Below are 19324 nucleotides of genomic sequence, written 5' to 3'. Positions count from 1 at the left end.
GGTTTCTTGCACATTTGCCTCAGGTTGGTAACATGCTTTCCTCAGAAAGTGAAAACACAAATAAAACTGGCTGCTTAAATAGTAGCCAGCAGCTCACATGATCCCACGAGGAATGTTATCTTTATCAGTACGATTATGTTGCTCACGTCATTTTATGTTAAACATCATTCTGTGATAACTGTTGGGAAAAACAGAAAGAAAACCCATATTTCGAGTAACACTTTCAAATTGTGTCTCTGTTGTATTATTATCGAAGGAGTGTTTGAAGCTGAAGTTTGAATATTCTCAAAATGTAGAACTCACACGTTTAGAAAGAAAACTGAAATCTTTCGCTTATGTTCATAGTAAACAAAAAGAACGAAGAAGACATTGTTAGAAAAACAGAATGTTAGAGAAACAGAAAAATAGAACAGAACAAAAAAAGAATACAGAACAGAAAAACACAGATGTAAAATCAAGTTTGATTGTGCACCAAATATAGAACTGATGCGTTTAGGAAAAAAACTGTGGAATTTTTCATCTATGCTTAAATTTTCGGTAAGAAAAATTGAAGAAAGCGTTAATAGGAGAAAAACAATTCTCATTCTAAAAAAAACGTCGCTACTGTTATTTCTTATTGATCGGTGAAGGCGAGCGAAGCGAACACCGAAAAAAAGCCTGAAGTCGGGCTTTAGCCGTCGGCGTTCAGGCTGGTTATTTGAAAAAAAAAACACATTCCACCGAGTCACCATTTTGGTCTCGACAAAAAGGCTGTAGCACCCACTAAATAATAGGATTTATAGAAAACGGTGCACTTCTGCAGTCGAAGGAAATAAGGAGGTGTTGGTGGGTAAAAATACGAATTTGTTATCATCGGTCTCGGTGAGTTCGACATCGAGAACAAAATCTTGGTATTGTTAGTTCTCTGGGTTAATTGAAAGTTTCTTTATACATGTTATTTTAAAGCTAGATAGCTCCTTTCAAAAACTTTCTTGGACATTCTGTAGCGTCCCTGAACAAGTAAATAAGCAACTTTTTTGAACTAAAAACATTTTATCATATTTGTGGCTCATAGATATCGCAATCATAGTTCGCTTCTATCTAAGGTTTGTTAAACACGAACACGTTGCTACCACCTTGACAAATCTTTGTTGTCTTAATTTGAAAATCATTTTATCGGATTTCTCACAGATGGCTTGCATTTGAAATAGCATTTGGTTTGAGTAAGGGATTTTATCGACACCAATTTTTAAGAACGATCTCCTTCTCCCAACCACATCCATGACAATGTCCATCAGCAACAAAACATATTTCTAGAAGATGGATCTCTGTAGACCGGAACAATGAGCACCCATATTTGAATGTCAATCTGAATCTTGCTCCCCAAGTGTCGTGAGCGTTTGCGGCCAAGTGCACTAGCGTACATGTCTAGACATTTGGAATGAGGTCTTTCACTTCACACGTGAACGAAGCCGTACAAGTTTCCAGTGGATTTCGCCGAAAGTTTTACAATGCTTCTCTTTTGCGTTTGTTTTGCATGAAATCAACAACTTTTTGGATGATGCTAGCTGCAAATTTTTTGGATTAACATGGATTTTTGATTTATGTAGCAGATCTAGTCGCAAAGATGTTGACATTAACTCAAGAAACTACACTTTCTTAAACTTTGGTAAAATTTCCCCCTCAATTTTTCCGAATACACTCGAAGTAAACGCCTGATAAAATCAGTTTTTCTTTTTTTTATAATCATTTGCCGATTAAATTGTGCAAAAGAATGTTCTTAGGATTTACTATCAGTGAAACATGGAGATAAAAGTCTGACATCACCCTGAGACAGAAGTGCAAAGAAGTTTCACGCAACCTCAAAACAATTTAGAAACTTCACCACATCATTTCCTGTCTTTTTCAAAATACATTTCCAAAAATCGATAATCACTAAGTACTGCACTTTCAATCCTCATGATCTGGTCACAGACAGAAACACTGCTTATTCTTGACGTGTGAATACAATAAATTACATCATCCCAATTTATATAATAGCACTAACGGTGTTTCTAACGTTGGACACGGGCATATTTCGAAAATGCAGAGAAATTTGAATCTCTAATTTTGGTGATGAAGTACACTGAATGGTTAAAGGCATCACTCCACGAATCTGAGGTGGTACGGATTTTAGGCGAAGTATTCTTATACGGGGTCGTAGATTATTGGGAGAAGGGTGATTCCGTCCATTTCTCCCTAATTGCCGTAAAAAACGGCCCGGAAGATACGGCTTCAGATGTTCTGGCGCACTATTTTCTACAAGGAGTTCGACTGGAGAGCGCCAGCCTTGTGCGGCGCCGCATCTTCCAAGCCGTTTTTTACGGCAATTAGGAAGAAATGGACGGAATCGCTCCCCTCTCCATAGTCTCCCATCCCGTATACGAATACTCCACCTGAAATTTGCACCACCTCAGATTCGTGGGGTGATGCCTTTAATGGAGAGGGGGCGCCACGAAGAAATAAAATCATTCTCAACATGTTGAAGCAGAAACACAATATGGAAGTCATTTTGGATATTCTGCTCCTCCTTGCTGTCGATTTATCCTCTCTCAACACAGCTTCGGCTTCTGAATGCTCTGAAACCGGCGTAATCAGTGAGTGAAATCATTTCGCATCATGAGCCTCTGGGATAATGAGTGGATAATTATTTCTGGTTTCGCTAATTATTTCTTATTCGCTGTAGCTTCTACTCCTTACTCCGTCTACGGGCAGAGGCGAAGCGGAATCTTAACCTATTCCTCATATCTTTTCTCTTGCTATTATTTTAAAAAAAAAACTTGCGTTTCACTGAGTCACCATTTGGTCTCTACAAATAGTCTCTAGCACCTACTGAATGATAGGATTTATAGAAAACGGAACAGTTCTGCAGTGGAGGGAAATAAGGAATTTATTACCCTCGGTCTCGGTAAAGCGTTGTCATTTTATCACTATTATTATATTACTATATAAGGTAAAGGATAAAGTGTATGGCGTTAATCAATCCGCTTGGGATGCGCCCCCACACCACCACCCACACTTCGCTTCAATGTAGAGTCGTATGAGGTTTAAGAACGTGTATCTTGCCTATAAAATGACTCGCGGGGTGGCAACCGGTGTGTTTAGTGCTTTTATCCTCCCAGACAGGTCTTGTACCACCATATCTCACCCACAAAGGTGAAAAGCTTGGTGATCGCTAGGGCGGATTGGAACCTGATTCAAATCAATCGTGCAGACAGCGGAACCTCTTACGGACGGCGCTACACTTGCGCCCATACTGTATTATTATGTATTACTATTTATAGTTGGGTCAAAACGACATGAAGCACGGACAGTTGCGCAAGCGGTTGCACTCGAAGCGGCGCGGTAGAGCGTAGCGGTTGGGATCGTGTAAGGATCCTCGCTACCGCCACCCATCTCTGCAGTTCGCCATGGTCCCACCTCGATTCCAACCGCTGTCTTCACCGCACCGCTTCGAGCGCGCAACCGCTTACGCAACTGTCCGTGCTTCAAGTCGTTTTGAAAGGACTATATATTGTGACTAAAAATTTTAACGTTACTCAATGTATCAGCTTTATCGACTGTATTTGCCAGGACCCTACCCTCTTGACAGTTTTTGCATATTATATAGCTTGATGTGTGCATTTTTCTTTTCAGGAATCGGCCGTTTGTTCGTACACATCTTTGGATAAGCTTTGGGAAAGTGAAGTACCATTGCGAAAGGAAGCATAAATGAGCTAATCAGACAATGCAAACATCTTTCGAACAACGTTTGCACAACAACAATCGTTGCCACCTTCATTAGAGGCTTGATCTTCTTCTCCTTTTCCTTACTTTTCCACCACTCATCGAATGATCCGGCAAGTACTACAAGAAGGTCGCTTCGCATGCATGGAGCTTAACACCATGAAAAATCCTACTTACAGGATTGAATCAACCGTCAATAGAGAAATTATTGGATAGAAGAATAGAAGTGCAAATAAGTATTTCTTGATTTACTTTGATCCTTTGGGTTTTCTTGAGATGTATGTGAATCTTAGCATAAAGACTCGTTAGAAATGGAAAAAAAGAGTAAAAAAGAGGTAATGAGGTAAAAAAGAGTTTTTCAACGTTGCGAAGGCAACAAACCCGTTATAATTTTGAAGTCCACCAGAAGACCTTTCCTTTCCACATGCACAGTTTAGGACAAACCACAGGAATGGACCATAGATGCTTGCGAAGAGAATGCGTCCGATCGCTTCAATAGTAGATTGGTAAGAAATTAACTACAATTTTAAAGAGGTACAAAGTTTTGGAAATGTACGGCTATCACTCCTATATAAAGAAAAACAGCACCGAGATCAAAGCAGAGTCATATGCAGGCGGATGTCCACCTACTTCTTGGGCTGTGGTTTACTGATATTATTGACAGAGGATGCTAAAACTCGTGACAAGTGGCCGATTAAACTCACATATCATTCCAAAATGTAGTTTCCTCTTTTTCGATTAGTGCCGAAGTTTATCTTGACCTTCCTATTTCTAAATCTTAAACCGTTAATACAAATGCTGTCAACGTAATAACTCCGTATAATCTTCGTCCTATTAGTTAGTTCTTGGATACACTGACAATTTAAAATGTAGTCAGAGCATGCGACGATGTGCCATTTCCAGATATGCACATGCTCAGATGGTTTGAAAACCCAGCCATAGATATGAAGGGCATTCAATGACTGAGAAAGAATGGTGTTTCCACACCATTCTTTCTCAGTCATTGAAAACCAGCAGCAACTGGTAGTAGTAAAAGCCAATGTTTTTTTTTTTACATGCACTGATCACAATTTCTACATACGCCAGGGAACTTTCGGTTTTTCTGGAAGAATCTATAGTCTTCTAAGATAATCTGCACTGTAACTTGGAATTCAGGTATTTTCATGCAAGCCTGTTTTCTCATATTAGTATCTGTGTTTGAGAAATGGAAACACGCGGTGAGGGCAAAATCGGCAGTTCGCGCTGCTATAACATTATCCAATTTCCCCACAGTACAGCAAAAAGAACGCTGTATTTTCACCATCCTACACAAACAACATCTGTATTGTGCTGACTCTTGAGATCTCAACGATGATAGCACGATACTGTACTGAGCTAATGTACATTTAATTCATTTCAACCAATATTTTTCCAAGGTACAACCATTCAACAACAACAAACAACAAACAATTGTCATACAACAGAACGATACACATCACCGAAAAAGGATTTACGACAAGTAAGACGCAGAAAAGATATCACTTATTCGTCCTCATCATTATCATCCTCTTTGTTACTCAGTAGTTGTCTTTTTCTTGAAGTGTTCATAAACGATCGTAATACCCATTCATCTTCAGCAGCTGCTATGTTTTCTAGCGTTCCCAGCTTGATGGCGTATGCTGAGTAGAAATAACGAATAAAATAAAAACACATATAATCTAATTCCTCAAATTGATACATTCTGGGTTAAAAATGACAAAACCTACGCCGTAACTCGAAGCGCGGCCCAGCTTCTTTTAATTCAATTTCTCCACCTTGCACCGTCTAAACAAGCAAGATCAGATTAACATTTCTTAACTAAGCTGATCCAAATGTTTTAGAAGAGAAGGGCTACCGAGTAAGTATGATGCCGGAAAGATATGAAGTCGTCACTGTTGGCGAAAGTTATCACTCTCTTAGAAGTTTCCTTGGGAACAGGAAATAGATACTTCAAGATGGAAGTGATCTAAAATCAGCCGATCAAATTTATAAATATGAAGCAAAAAGGCTGGAAAAAAACTAAAGATCTTAAACATGGAATATAATGATTACTGAAATCCTATACGATCATAGTATCAGACCACATATCGGAGTAGTACCTAGTAAGTAAGTCCTAGTAAGAATTCTTCTTCGTTTGTCATCGGTGTCTATATAATTCCGGTTAGATGTAAGTGGCTCCGTCATGGCAGGAGATTTACATAACCACGATGGAGCGAAGAGCGGAATCCTCCGAAAGTGAAGGGGGCTGGAGCCCCTTCCCCAGCGATTCAGCTTAAAACGCATTGTAACACGACGATGCAGCACATCCAGGGTTAAAGCTCGCACCAACTTCCCTCTATGGGAAACTTACCGGATGCTTTCTCTTCTTGCTTTTTTGTGGTTTTTCATTATTTTCTTTATGCCGGTCCATGAATAAAACTTGAAAGTCCTAATGAACTCTTTTTCCGTTAGTTCTGTCGTTTGTTTTGCTCCTAGGATCTGCCTAAAATCTTAATCCTTGTGGGTTTGATATGTTTGTTGCTTCGTTTCCTTTTTCGCGCATGATTTCCATTTTTCATAGTTGTGAGAAAAAAGTCCGTCTTCACTACTACAGATGTTTCTCCTGATTTCAGTATCTAAACAAATATTTCAGTTTACAGCAATTGGATTTTTGACCCTCTCGAACTGTGCATAACTGCCTTCCTTTATAATGAATTCTGGCATTTTACTATTATTATGATCATAACAAACGCTAATTCTGCACAACTACACCAAAAAATGTGACAAAAATTGGGTATCTACAAACTAAAATCCCAGAGCCACCCTGGGAGCAAAATAAACTATAAATCCAACAATATTCATGCCTTAATATGTGTAAATTAGTAAAAAAAAAACATGAAAATCAAACAGAAAATAGTACCAAGGAGTTTTCACCTTGCTATAGAGGGAATTCCATGCACTCTCTTCATTGAGGACGTTATGTTGTTCTACAATATATTTAATGCCGACCAAATGTGGTGCTTATTCACTTATCTCCCATTGGATTTTAACCTGTTTTGAGCATCTAACTCAACAATTTCATGACACAATGACAAGCCCAGTGAATGAAGAAGTTGCACCGCTAAAAAGCGAACCACGGATAACACAGTCTCTGAAACTACTTGCAGCAGTCTGGTGCAATTGCGTTGGACTCAAGGTGGGACTTTCACGAGCTCTAAGCGCAATATAGAGACGATTGTGGGTCTCACCGCGCTGCTTCGAGATTTGCAACAATTTTCATGCCGTTTCGACCTGGTTGCACGTAATGTTAATCATGCTATATAAAAGCGGACTTATTCTGTCACCTGTGTGCATCAGTCACCAAATTCCAGAAAGCAGTGGGAACATTTCTCGCCTCTATATAGGCATCTACATATCCATTTGAACGCACGCTTCCCTCAGGTTTTCAACATCCTCTCTTCAGAAATTTTCAAACGACTGCTTAAATAGCAGCTAGCAGTTCATGTGTTCTGACATAGAACCTTATCTTTATCAATACATTGATTGCGTTCACGTCATTTCATGTTAGCACGTGCTAATATTTGGAGAAAAACAGGAGAAAACCCCATAAACCACAAAACCCTTCAAATGGTGTTTTCAAATTGTGACATTGTCTAAGAAATATAGATGCAAAATCAGGTTCTAATATTCTCCAGATATGGAACTGACGCATTTATGAACCATGAAATCTTTCATCAATGCTTAAATTTCCAAAAAAAAGCTAGGAGAGCGTTGGTAGGAAAATACAAACTTGATTTTTGAGAAAATGCCACCGATTTTAATTTTTACTTACTAGTTACGGAAGTGACTTACCCTTTGGCCGAGGCGACTTCCAAGGTTGTGGAATATCAGGTGGGGATATTGTTCGCTTACAGGTTCCCTATCAGGAATATCGTGACGCATAACTACATTAGCCAAAGTAAAGTAAGCAGTGGGGCCGAAAGGAAGATGACAGACAACCATCCCGTCAGGACTACCACGTGTTTCCGTCAGTAAAATGAAATCAGTAACCTGAAATCGAAAACAAGAATACGAATAAAAAATGAAGCATAGAACTCCTTCACATACATCATTTGCTCTGCAGGCTTGCACAAGTTGCTTGACGTCATAGTGGCCTCTGTTCAATCTCTGCGCATTTGGGAAAATCAGCTTCATCTCCTAAAATGATGTGATAGGAATGGTCCGCAGAATCGGTCAAGATTCTGGTCAGACATACAAGACTGTCACCTTCACAAATATCTTTAATTTGCTTGATGGATCTCGACTGGTCGTAATGACAATTTTGGGATCCTTCGTTCCGGCCCAGCGATACTCGTCATCAATTGACATGATCTTAAAAATTCAATTTTAGATGCAACGGTGAAGGAACGCAAACGAAGGGAGGTGAAATTAGGGGACATCCTCCAAAGACAAAATTCTGTTATCATTCTATGCCTACAAAACGATATTAAATTCTTCCTTTTCATATTTCGGAGTACACAGGAAAAAATGAACTCGAAAGAGACGAAGAAATACCTGTCCACCCCATTCTGCGCCGTTAGCAAGTTCGATTGCATCTTTCCGTAGTGAGCTGTCAATCTTCCTGAACATTCCAAACCTACAGTTAGTTAACCAGGACATCCATTTCCTCTATGAAATGAGTTGCTTTATGTAAGCATTCACAACATGAGATTCCTAACGGTCTTACGTAAGAAAACAAAGGACTATGCTTACTTGTTGTTCTCAAGCGCATCCCTGATCTTCTCTCTCTTCTCTTCAACAACACGTTGCTTCTCTTCCAAACTTTTCCGATATATGTACTCTCGTCGGAGACGATTCTCGCGACGGATCATCTCTAGTACAGACCACGGTTAGTTGTCTCCCTACCTGCAATATGTATTAATCTTAAAAAACAAGAGCAGTACTCCAAAATTTCTCATCAACTTAGTGAAGATGGCATTATAAAGGCGTGACAAGCTTTTCTCTGCCTACCATAGATACGATAGTCGAACCCGGTGCTCCTATTCCCGGGTAAAGTGTCGTTAGGGGGAGGGGTGCACTCAGTGGCGCTCTTATTTCTCGAAGTAAATAATCAAATCAATCGGGACCCTGAGGCCTAAGCATTAGTCTTAGAAGACATGTAAACTTGAGTTACTAAGAGAAAAAAAGTAAATTAGAGCTTCGGAGAACAAGGACGCCACTGAGTGCCCCTCCCCCAACGACGCTTCACCCCTACTCTACTCCCTTCACTTTCGAACGGTTAACGAAAGGATCCTTTTCACTTTTGGACAGTTGGCGGTAGGACACCCTTCAGTTTTGGACGATTAGCGAAGAGACGCCTTTCACTTCTAAACGGTTGGCTAAGGGATCCTCATCACTTGAGCTGCACCCCATGAGCTAGATCACCTTCACCTGAGGAAGGTCCGACTCCTCCCTATCGCACCTATGCTGTCTACCTGTGACCCATCATGTGGCAAACAGGCTTTAAAGGCTTGCTAGTGTTGGGCACTTCAATGGAGTTTGGATAGGACCTTCATATGTGCTGATTGGAAAATGTTCAGTCCCTTGCGGGAGAGTCTAATTCCTCTGCACAACGGTGAAAAACGAAGGATCTCTCTTCTGCAGTTATTTTCAAAATCCCCACTGATACCTGGGCACTAGGGGAGTAGTAAAATAGAAGCTAACGCTAGGACGCATTGCTGTAGAAAACGTATGGAAATCAATGGATACAATAAACAAAATAACGTAAAACCGTTGTGAGCACTCCGGACGCTCTGTTTCCATCGTGCGCACTGATGAGAAAATCACTTTAACTCGTCCATTTTAGCGTGTGCGGTGTGGTGAACCGCCCACTTTCGGTGGGAAATCTCTAGTTTTATTGCATGGCAATTCTCATTGACTTTTGTCTGGATTTTCTTTTTCTATTTGTTAGCGGCGTTGCAGAATTACTTCTACCTTCGTGAGACATTTGACCATGAAGTTGTAAATGTTTCCAGTGGAGCTATTTGAGACTGTAGTTAAATTTCTCAGTGTTTCACCTCCTACTGCTTTATTTAATCGCGTACATCAGGATATTGCCCGACTATAAGAATATGATCCTTCTAGTTCCGCCAGGAATTTCAATTACTTTTCAAATCTGGCACGTTCTGGATGGCACTGAACTACATAGTTTCTGCTAAAAAGGCATCCGTAGTGACGGATGCCGTCGTTGGAAATTTCACAGGTAAGATTTAGGGGTTCTTAGTTCCCATTAGGAGATGAATAAAGTTGTTGCTCGCATACCAAGTGTTCTGTTCGGTTCTGTTGTTAAGGAGATGAAGATATGAACTTGATTCTTGCCAAAGTTAATCGCTTGGAAATCGTGAAAGTTGCCTCTGACGGATTGAAAGTGGTGCAGGAAGTGCCCGTATTTGGAAGAATTGAAACGATTAGGCTTTTCAGGCCTAAAGGAGAAGTAACACTTTTCTCTTAGAACCATTCTTTCTTAAAAATGTCTGTACAGATTTATAACTTTGCAGAATCGCGATAGCCTTCTCATCCTAACGGCGAAGAATCACCTCGCCATAGTTGCGTGGGACGTCGAAAAAGGTGAACTGATTACCAGAGCCGCAGGTAGCGTCTGCGACCGCGTTGGTAGACCTAGCGACTACGGTCCTATCGCCTGTGTGCACAAATCCGGTGTAGGTCACTTGTTTTATTTTAACATATCTGGATTCTAACGTTCATACGAAAGGCCCGATCTGCTTTCAGTTAATCGCTCTGCGTATTTATGATGGTACGCTAAAAGTTATCCAGTGGGAGGACAACAAGGATTTGAAGTCTTTCAATGTCCGATTCGAGGACCTTGCAATAGTAGATCTGACCTTTATTGAGACTCAAGGTATGCGATTTTGGACGTGCACAGATATTGTTTCATTTTAAAGGCTGCATAGCTCGAAATAAAAGGAGTTGGGATCTTTGCACGAATAGATTGGATTTACTGTGTCGAAGACCCATTCGGACGAATCGCAGGCCGCAATGGCTGCACATTGCAACAGAAGCCGTCGAATGAAACAGTTCCGTGATCGTCCGTTTACACTGATACAGGGAGAGATGAATGGAATCACCCTCTACCCACAATCTACGATCTCGCATAGGCATTACCCACCTGAAACCCCTACCACTCCAGACACTTCGTGGGCTAATACCCTTAATCCTATATATTCATTGTTCAGGTGACTCAATCAGACTTGCGTACATTTCGCAGGACTCGAATGGAAGACACTTAAAAACTGTAGAATTGTCTCTAGCAGAGAAAGAATTGAAGACTATTTCCAAGCAGGTGAGTTCAGCTTTTCACGTATTGGTTCATAGTTTTCTGCATTTTGTTCTTCTCTAGGATAACATCGAAACTGAAGCCAGAATGGTGATCCCGATGCCTCTACCTTGTGGTGGTGTGGTAGTAATTGGACAAGAAACGATACTTTATAACGGGTATTTTCGTTGTGAGAGCTTCTAATGCGTATGAACTTACAATTGTGATGTGTTCCTCTAGAGAAGACAATGTGTATTTGACGATTTCACCCAACACAATGAATAAGGCCCTGTTTACTTGCTACGCGTCTGTGGATACGAATGGACAACGGTAGTGGTTTGAGAGTTATAAATTCAATAAAAATAACGCTGGAGAGTATTTTCTTTGCTTTTAGCATTCTTCTTGCTGATGATCAAGGTGTTCTATATATGCTTGTTCTTGATGTCGATGTAAAAGGTCCTCCTCCATGTGTGAAAGATCTTAAGGTGATCTCTTTCTTCTTTTTGATTGAAGCATAACAGTCAGCATTTTTCCAATTTTGTTTTTTGTATTTCGGAATTCCTACGAAGCACACTTTTCTTTTAGTGCAAGTTATCCTTAGATACTTTCAGTCATGAAGAAAAAACTTTTGCTCTAAATACCTATTTTTGCTACCAATCGAATGATAATTTCATCTCCAACTCTACAGAAGACTAATTTTTTCACAAGCAGAGTAGCAGTACTCTAATTCTGTATTGTTTTCTCATTCACCCAAGTATGTGGCGAAGTATTTCGAGATGCTGAGGATCTCTAGCACGGTTCTCCTTTGGCTCCATCCTCAGTTCTTTGTAAACCTAATACACAATATTCGACTTTGGTTTTTCGTTTTCAGAAATCTATCAGGACCTATTCACACAATTTCTTGGAATATTTATTCTCTTAGTTTATATTTGATTGATCAAGTGCCGTCATCGACTTTCATTCGGCTTCAGAATGAAAGTGGATGACTTCTAGGGACCCTGTATGAAATATAATATTGATTTGCCAGATCTGTAGAGACCTGCTGGAAATGAAACACAGAAACCATCTTGCCTTTCACTTTCGAAAAGAATTGTTAGCAAATTGTGCAAATTCCTTTTTATTACTGGTGTGACAGCATTGCAGTTAGTTAGAGGGAGGTACATGTCAGCATTCTACCTATGCTCCTGTGACCTTCTTGAAATACTTTTACGATACTACAGCTTGCACCGACTACCAACTGCCTTACTATAATTCACAATTCGGCTCTGCTAGACAAGCGAGAACATTCTTGAAGTTTTGCTTCATTATCGTAGTGTTTTATACATACTTTCTTATTAGGGTTTTTATGCGTTTGTACACATAAGAATGGTTTTAGATGGAGTCTCTTGGTGAGACTACTATAGCCGAGTGTTTGGTCTATTTGGATAATGGGGTGTTATTCGTTGGGTCACGTTTTGGTGATTCACAGCTTGTACGCCTGACGTCGCAACCTCTTCCTGATACCAACTCATTTGTACAGGTTGCTAAATCTTGTGTTCGTTTGCTCATTTTGACCTTCTTTTGAGAGAAAACTGCTTTCTTTAGGTTCTGCAAACGTTCACGAACCTTGCTCCTATTCGTGATATTGCCGTAATGGAATGCGACGGTCAAAACCAGATAATAACCTGCTCAGGAGCATTCAAAGTCAGCGACTTCTACGTGAACCTTTTTGAAATTCTAACGTTCCTTTTATGCTATTCCATTCTTAGGAAGGTTCACTCAGAATAATTCGTAATGGGATCGGTATTGATGAGGCTGCTTCAGTAGATATTCCCGGAGTTAAGGTATGTTTCGAAAGATTTCGCATTTCAAACTGATACAGGAATTGACATCTCCAGGGCATCTTCACTTTGAAAATTGGTTCAAAAATGGACAACTATTTAATTATTTCGCTTAGCTCTGAGACTCACATTTTGGCAATGAACGGTGAAGAATTGGAAGATACACAGTTACTTGGTTAGTGTCTCGATTGATTGTCTCGATTACCATATAAGCATAGTGTTAGTTGTCTTATTTCTCGGTTCTTATTTCTTATTTCTCTACTACTATCATTTCAGATCTGGAAACTGATGAACACACATTGTGGGCTGGAATGCTGGGGACTTCTCAAATTGTCCTACAGGTGAACTACCTGTTATTATTATATTATTAATTATAATTAGTTGTTACCTCCATAAGTAGATGAGACCTATTCATAAAATAAAAATTTTTGATTGAGTTGAATTCACCTAAGAAACAAACTTGAGATATTTTCAGGAAATAACAGCGTAGCATTGTTTGATCTAGCATTTACCTGTCGTTCTCTCTATTGTCTGCCTCACTATACTGTGCATGCTGTATTGGAATTTCTATTCAGGTCACATCCACTTCTGTTTTATTGGCTGCAGAAGGTGCTAAGAAAACTGTTTGGAAGCCCTCTCACAGTTCTTTGATCAACATGGTTTCTGTCAATCAAGGAAGTGGCCAGGTTTACGTCTGTCTTTTTTTCACTCCAATTGCCTCCAAAACGTTCTGCTTCAGCTAATTGTGGCTTGTGGTACCCGCGTTTACTACCTCCAATGCGGCGAAATGACGATTACAGAGGTGGCTACCGTGACACTCCAGGATGAAGTGGCATGCATAGATATTGGCACTATAGGTCTAGATAGTTACATTTTACATTGGTGGGAACTTCCTAACATTCCCGGATTTGATTTTGCTGCAGAGGAGTCATGCGAATCAACCTTGATTGCTGTTGGGTTCTGGAAGCACCACAGAATAGCCCTATATTCCCTTCCAAACATCACAGAAGTGAGTTCTTTCGTTGATATGGTTGGAAAATTTCTGAACCTTTTTGAATTCTTATTTTCTATTCCTGCACCCAGATTTTTTAATATTACAACGTCGCTGACTCATATCGTAAATTTCACTTTATCTCTTCTCATTGGTTATCCCCTTCTCGTGAATGTACCCCTCTCACTCTCTAGTAGGCGAGCACAGCTGTTTCCCAACCAACCAGCTGCCGTACCTCTCTAGCCAACGCTCAGAAATCTACAAGATATAAAGTATCAGGCTTAAGTTCAGGTGTGGGATTCAAGGCATGAAAATAACTCACTATTTTTTGGAGTTGACTGATTAGTGTTTCTGTCTCTTTTTAATGAACGTAGTCTAGACAGGCAACAGTTTCGGAAATTCAGCTATCAAATGACGGTTTCTTTCCAAATAACGTCTAGCCACATACATATACTACTGAATATTACCACAGATCACATGTGAAAATATGCCTGGTGATATGCTTCCACGTTCGATTATGATGACAAAGTTAGAGAACACCATATATTTGATGGTAGCTCTTGGTGATGGAACATTGTACTACTATCATGTCGATCGCGAAAATGGTAAGACGTGTGATTGTATTTTCTTGTTACGATTGATCATTAGCTGCGATGTTTCAGAATGTTTAGGAACTCGTCACCGAGAGAGTTGCTAATGTAACTATGACAAGAAAACACCATTCTTTTCTTATTTAGGAGCATTGCTTGAAATGAAGAAAGCGACGGTTGGGACACAACCACCCAGTCTGAATCGCTTCTACTCGCGCGGTCAAATGCACATCTTCGTATGTAGTGATCGTCCCGCTGTTATCTTTTCTTCTAATGGGAAGCTAGTCTTCTCTAATGTTAATCTTCGAATAGTTACCCATGTCTGTGCTCTGAACTCGTCCTCTTATCGGTTAGATTTCGAAATCTTTTACGCTCTGCGCATGTAATTTCTAAGCACTGAATGCAGGAACGAAATGTTTAGAAACAGTCTGGTTATGTCTGATGGAGAAACGATCGTAATCGGAACAGTGGATGAGATTCAAAAGCTCCACATCCGTACGGTATCTCTTGGAGAGTCTGTCCGAAGAGTTGTTCACCAACCCGAAACATCTACTATGGCTATCCTTGTCAGCCGTCCTCTGGTGAGTTCTGTTTCAAGAGTTTATTGTTTTTTTTTAACATTTAGACATTTGAGGATTCGGATCGCTATTCCGTCTCGAAAATGACAACTGCTAAATCTTCGAGCAAAACAAGTGCAGGTGAGGATTTACTTGACTGATTCTAATCTCAATTCTTTCTTTTGATCATGAGCAGTTCACTTGCACTCAGTAGGGATTTTGTGTAGGACTTTGTAGGACAAAGACCAAGCGTTTCTGTGGATTCCACGGATGGTGATGTCCACTCAATTGTAACGCTTGACGACAACACTTTCGAATACTTACACTGTCATGAACTTGGATCATGTGAACAAGCTCTTAGGTATTCTCTTCACTGCTACGTTTATTTTTTAATTTTTTTTTTTGCTGTGACACGCTCGATAGTTTATGTAACCGTTGTTGCAGTGTAATTTCGACAAAGCTTGGAGATGATCCGACGACATATTATATTGTTGGAACAGCTCTCGTTTACAGCGATGAAACAGAGTCCAAAAATGTATGTTCTAACCGCAATTTTTGCATTAAGTGAAGTAGAAAGTTCTGGACGTTCTCGCTAGATGTCTTTAGTGAGCCATATCCGAGGATGTAAGCATCACATCAGACAAACATCTAAAGATCATGGTCCAATCGCTGTGAACTGGCCCAAACGATACCAAAGTCCGGAATGCCGGATTAACGGCCAAAAAGGTTTTCCTATGGGATTGCTATATAATCATCCACCATGAACTACTCCCATGGGGCAAACACTCAATTTGGACCTCTGCTGTCAACAACTGGCCGGATCGAAGCTGGCGATTGACCAGAATCGGGTAGAATGAGGCGGTTTGGAAAGGTATTGTGTTTCGTCAAGATAACTGCACGCCGTACACATCTTTAACTACGCGTCAGAAGCTCCGAGAGCATGGACGGGTGGTTCTACCGCACCCGCTGTATAGTCCACATCTGCCACCAAGCAGCTATCATCTTTTCAAGCATTTACATAATTTTCTTAATGGCACAAAACTGGCCTCAACGAAAAGTTGTAAAAATGAGGTGGACAAGTTTTTTGCCAAAAAGGGCGAGGACTTCTTCAACTGCGGAACTGTGAAGTTTCCATCAAAATGGACAAGAGATATCGAACAAACAAACAACAACAAGGTGCATATTTGATCGAAATCGGTTGGTCCTAACCGTGTTAATTTCATCGATGAATTGAATCGAAAAAAGTTTCAGAACTTTTTACTTCACGTAATATAAAGCGCCTCTTTTAAAAGCCTCAACACATTCATATTTCAACAGGGTCGTCTTCTTGTATTTGAGTCCGGAAAAGGCTCTGAACGAACACATTTGCGATTGGTTCATGAAAAGGAAATACGTGGTGCACCTTTCAGCATGGATGTACTCAATGGGAAACTTATTGTCGCAATCAACAGGTATTGATTGCTTAGCATTATGCTTTGTACGTTTTCTATGTCTATTTGGTCCCAACCAATGCGCGACATTCAGTTCTGTTCGTTTGTTCGAATGGACATCAGAAAAGGAATTGCGGCTGGAGTGTTCACACTTCAATTATATTACAGCACTTTTCATTAAAGTCAAGGTGAACAACATTTTTTTCTTCTGTTTTTGTGCGGTATTAATTCGTTCACTTTCAACAATTTTAGGGTGATCAAGTACTGGTAGGCGATCTTATGCGATCTATGACAATATTGAACTACAAAGCTGTAGAAAGCACATTCGAAGAGGTTGCGAAGTTGGTTGTTTTTGTCAGCTGATTGCTTCTTAAACAACCTCCATTATTTAAGAAAAATTAATTGCGTTGTAGAGATTTTCGTGGGATGTGGATGTCAGCGGTGGAATTCATTGATGCCGAAACTGCACTTGGAGCCGAAGCTGGCCATAATCTATTCACCTGTGAAATAGATCGAGGAGCAGACAATACCGATGAGAAACGGAGGCTGGCTGTAAGTTGTTGTTTGTTCGCTCCATTTTTCTTCGTAAATTCGGTCTCATTGTTCTTCTCACCCTGTATTTCTTCGAATTATTTTTTTTTCTGTTCCTTGAGAAGTTCATATGAAAGACCCTGCGTCAGTGCGGTTTTTTTGATATGGAAGTGAAAATGTTTAGGCAAATATAAGACATTTTCTGCTAAATCTTGGTTCGTAACTGCAAGTTACATGCTCCAGGCTGCCCCAGATTCTCTCAAAAATTTGTTGTGATCTATTTTGTAATGGGTCGGACCCACGGGATATAGTCTTATGCTATCTTATGTTTGTTTGTTTGTTCACTGTTCCGGTTTTTTCATTACTCTAAAAACATCAGATATACGTTTGACATGAAAATGGTCATAAAACGTAGTTCCAATATGATTTAGAACAGAGTTTTTAGGAAGCTGGAATGTTCTACTTGGGAGAAATGGTGAACGTGTTCCGAAGAGGTTCCCTTGTTTCTAGTCATGTAGACAATCCTCTGCCCATAGAGAAACCTATTCTCTTTGGCACTGTTGATGGCACCATTGGACTTATTGTGCAGTTACCTGAGAAATACTTCAGGTACTTTTAACGTAGAGAAGTTATAATATAAGTAAAATGCTGTGTCTTAAGTGGAAATTGCTGCTTTCAGGTTTTTCTCAGAAGTTGAAAAGGGTGTGGCCAGAGAAACTGATAATTGCATGAGAATTGACCACGCGGTCTACCGACAGTTTACCAGCGAGAAACTTGTAGATAAGGTGAAATTTGAGTCTGATCATCTGTAATAAATGGAAAGTTACAAATATTGGCGGTGCTTCATAACATATTCTGGATGTTTAGGCAGTAGGATTTGTGGATGGAGATCTAGTTGAATCGTTACTAGATATGCCTCACGAAACAGCAGCAGCAGCTTTGGCTGGTATCCAACGGCCAGGTAAACTCAAAAAATTTTAATATTATGGGAATTCTTCGTTAAGCTCAAGATGTTCTCCTGCGCCCTTTGCGGCCCTGTAATATGCTTTTTGGTAGCTCGCTTTGCTACACACTTTCAACTTATAACTGCGCTTTTACAAAACCTTTAACCTTTATTGCATATGAAACTGCTGATTTGAATTGATCTCCCTTCCATACATTCCAATGATCAGAAGCGAAGAAATGGAGATGATATGAATGAAGAGTTGGGTGTTCTTCATAGCCTATCTAAACCTTTTGTAAGATGAACATCAGGTTTGGCGGGTAAACTTCTGCTTTTGAACACCAATATCAAAATGTAATGTGATGCTATCCGACCTTCGAGCGTTGTGATGATTAGGAACGATTTAATCTTCTGATGCGAAGTAAGGTCTTCATATTCATGTAAACAAAGTTGAAGACAACTCAACTTTGATTCCTATTATTACATCATCACTAGTTGTAGACTAGTCGTGCAATCATGACATAATGTAATTACCTTGACTACGCAATGTGTTGAAAAACAGTTGTTGTTGAAACGATGGATAATGGTCTCATTTTTAATCGCTGTATTCCTTGAGGTAATTAGTACTTTGAAAGTCTCTGTGCTATTCTATACCTTTCTTCGAGACAGGAGAACATAGGGAACGTCAAAACATGAGCAATGGCAGGGGTACAGAATCTTTTACGAGGAAATACTACCTGGTTACTTTTCAGCATTGTAAAACATTTCTAAACTTACCAAAAACCAAAAAGAAACTATAGAAAATAGGATAGAAATGGAGTGGTTTGACCATCTTTGTTAAAAGTTTTGTAGTTTACTGCAGTATTCGCACCTGAAAATTGCCTACCCATAATCCTCATTTCGCGTAAAGTAAAAAGGTAAGTAGAGAAAATGGAGGCTCTAATATTTGATTACCAACTCTTAACAAAAAAGAAGTGAATTTTGACACTAACACCCACAACGTTTGCAACATGTACCACTTTCCGCTGATTTTCTTTGTTTCTGGTTGTGTTGGAATGTGTATTCTGAGTTTTGTTTTCAGTTTGAAACTGTAGAGTGCATTTACTAGGACGGGAACATTTAAGCTACAAAAATCCAGGCAATTTCTTTTCAGCGGGTTTCCATATTTTCTTTTCTGATTATTTCTCACCTCCTTTTTAAATAAAAAAGAGAATTTGTCCGGTTCATTTTGTGTATTTATTTTTCATAAATCCAATGAAGCTGAAAGTTTTGAAGTTACTAAACTAGTCGCCACGCTAAAAAAAATCTTTTAGATGCAACAGAGGACAACTCCTCCTCACCGGAGGAGTTGATGAAGATCATTGAGGACATGTCACGGATCCACTGACGTCATTACGACCACTACCGTA

The 19324-nt window shown here is 39.8% G+C and overlaps 3 protein-coding genes across 4 annotated transcripts; 1 reads left to right on the top strand and 2 right to left on the bottom strand.

Moving 5' to 3' along the window:
* Positions 1–606: 606 nt before the first annotated feature.
* Positions 607–4455, bottom strand: RB195_000954 (uncharacterized protein; the record flags this gene model as incomplete). Its single annotated transcript, XM_064197521.1, has 4 exons — positions 607–657; positions 729–762; positions 4126–4234; positions 4449–4455. The coding sequence occupies 4 exons, from the start codon at positions 4453–4455 to the stop codon at positions 607–609; spliced, it is 201 nt and encodes a 66-aa protein (XP_064053402.1).
* An 810-nt stretch (positions 4456–5265) lies between these two features.
* Positions 5266–8612, bottom strand: RB195_000953 (uncharacterized protein; the record flags this gene model as incomplete). Its single annotated transcript, XM_013436742.2, has 8 exons — positions 5266–5402; positions 5490–5547; positions 5618–5728; positions 7594–7791; positions 7849–7938; positions 8008–8112; positions 8296–8362; positions 8494–8612. 8 exons carry the CDS (start codon positions 8610–8612, stop codon positions 5266–5268), a joined length of 885 nt encoding a protein of 294 aa, XP_013292196.1.
* An 859-nt stretch (positions 8613–9471) lies between these two features.
* Positions 9472–19302, top strand: RB195_000952 (uncharacterized protein; the record flags this gene model as incomplete). 2 transcript variants are annotated; one of them, XM_064197520.1, is made up of 32 exons in its annotated part: positions 9472–9515; positions 9587–9617; positions 9865–9982; positions 10071–10213; positions 10278–10439; positions 10510–10639; positions 10974–11080; positions 11138–11232; positions 11294–11383; positions 11448–11538; positions 12429–12572; positions 12638–12736; positions 12802–12876; positions 12931–13048; positions 13150–13214; positions 13449–13559; positions 13613–13730; positions 13797–13882; positions 14337–14469; positions 14602–14803; positions 14876–15035; positions 15089–15152; positions 15249–15372; positions 15456–15546; positions 16329–16462; positions 16536–16629; positions 16694–16782; positions 16855–16993; positions 17418–17581; positions 17652–17757; positions 17840–17933; positions 19229–19302. In XM_064197520.1, the coding sequence occupies 32 exons, from the start codon at positions 9472–9474 to the stop codon at positions 19300–19302; spliced, it is 3495 nt and encodes a 1164-aa protein (XP_064053400.1). The 2 variants fall into 2 exon arrangements, with proteins under 2 accessions (XP_064053400.1, XP_064053401.1); XM_064197519.1 differs by lacking the exons at positions 9472–9515; positions 9587–9617 and having other exon boundaries at positions 9910–9982.
* Between the last annotated feature and the right edge of the window lie 22 nt (positions 19303–19324).

This window comes from Necator americanus, chromosome IV (assembly GCF_031761385.1).
Source record: "Necator americanus strain Aroian chromosome IV, whole genome shotgun sequence".
Classification (NCBI taxonomy): domain Eukaryota; kingdom Metazoa; phylum Nematoda; class Chromadorea; order Rhabditida; family Ancylostomatidae; genus Necator; species Necator americanus.
Note: the sequence above shows the minus strand (reverse complement) of the source record. Positions and strands in the feature narration are given on the sequence as shown.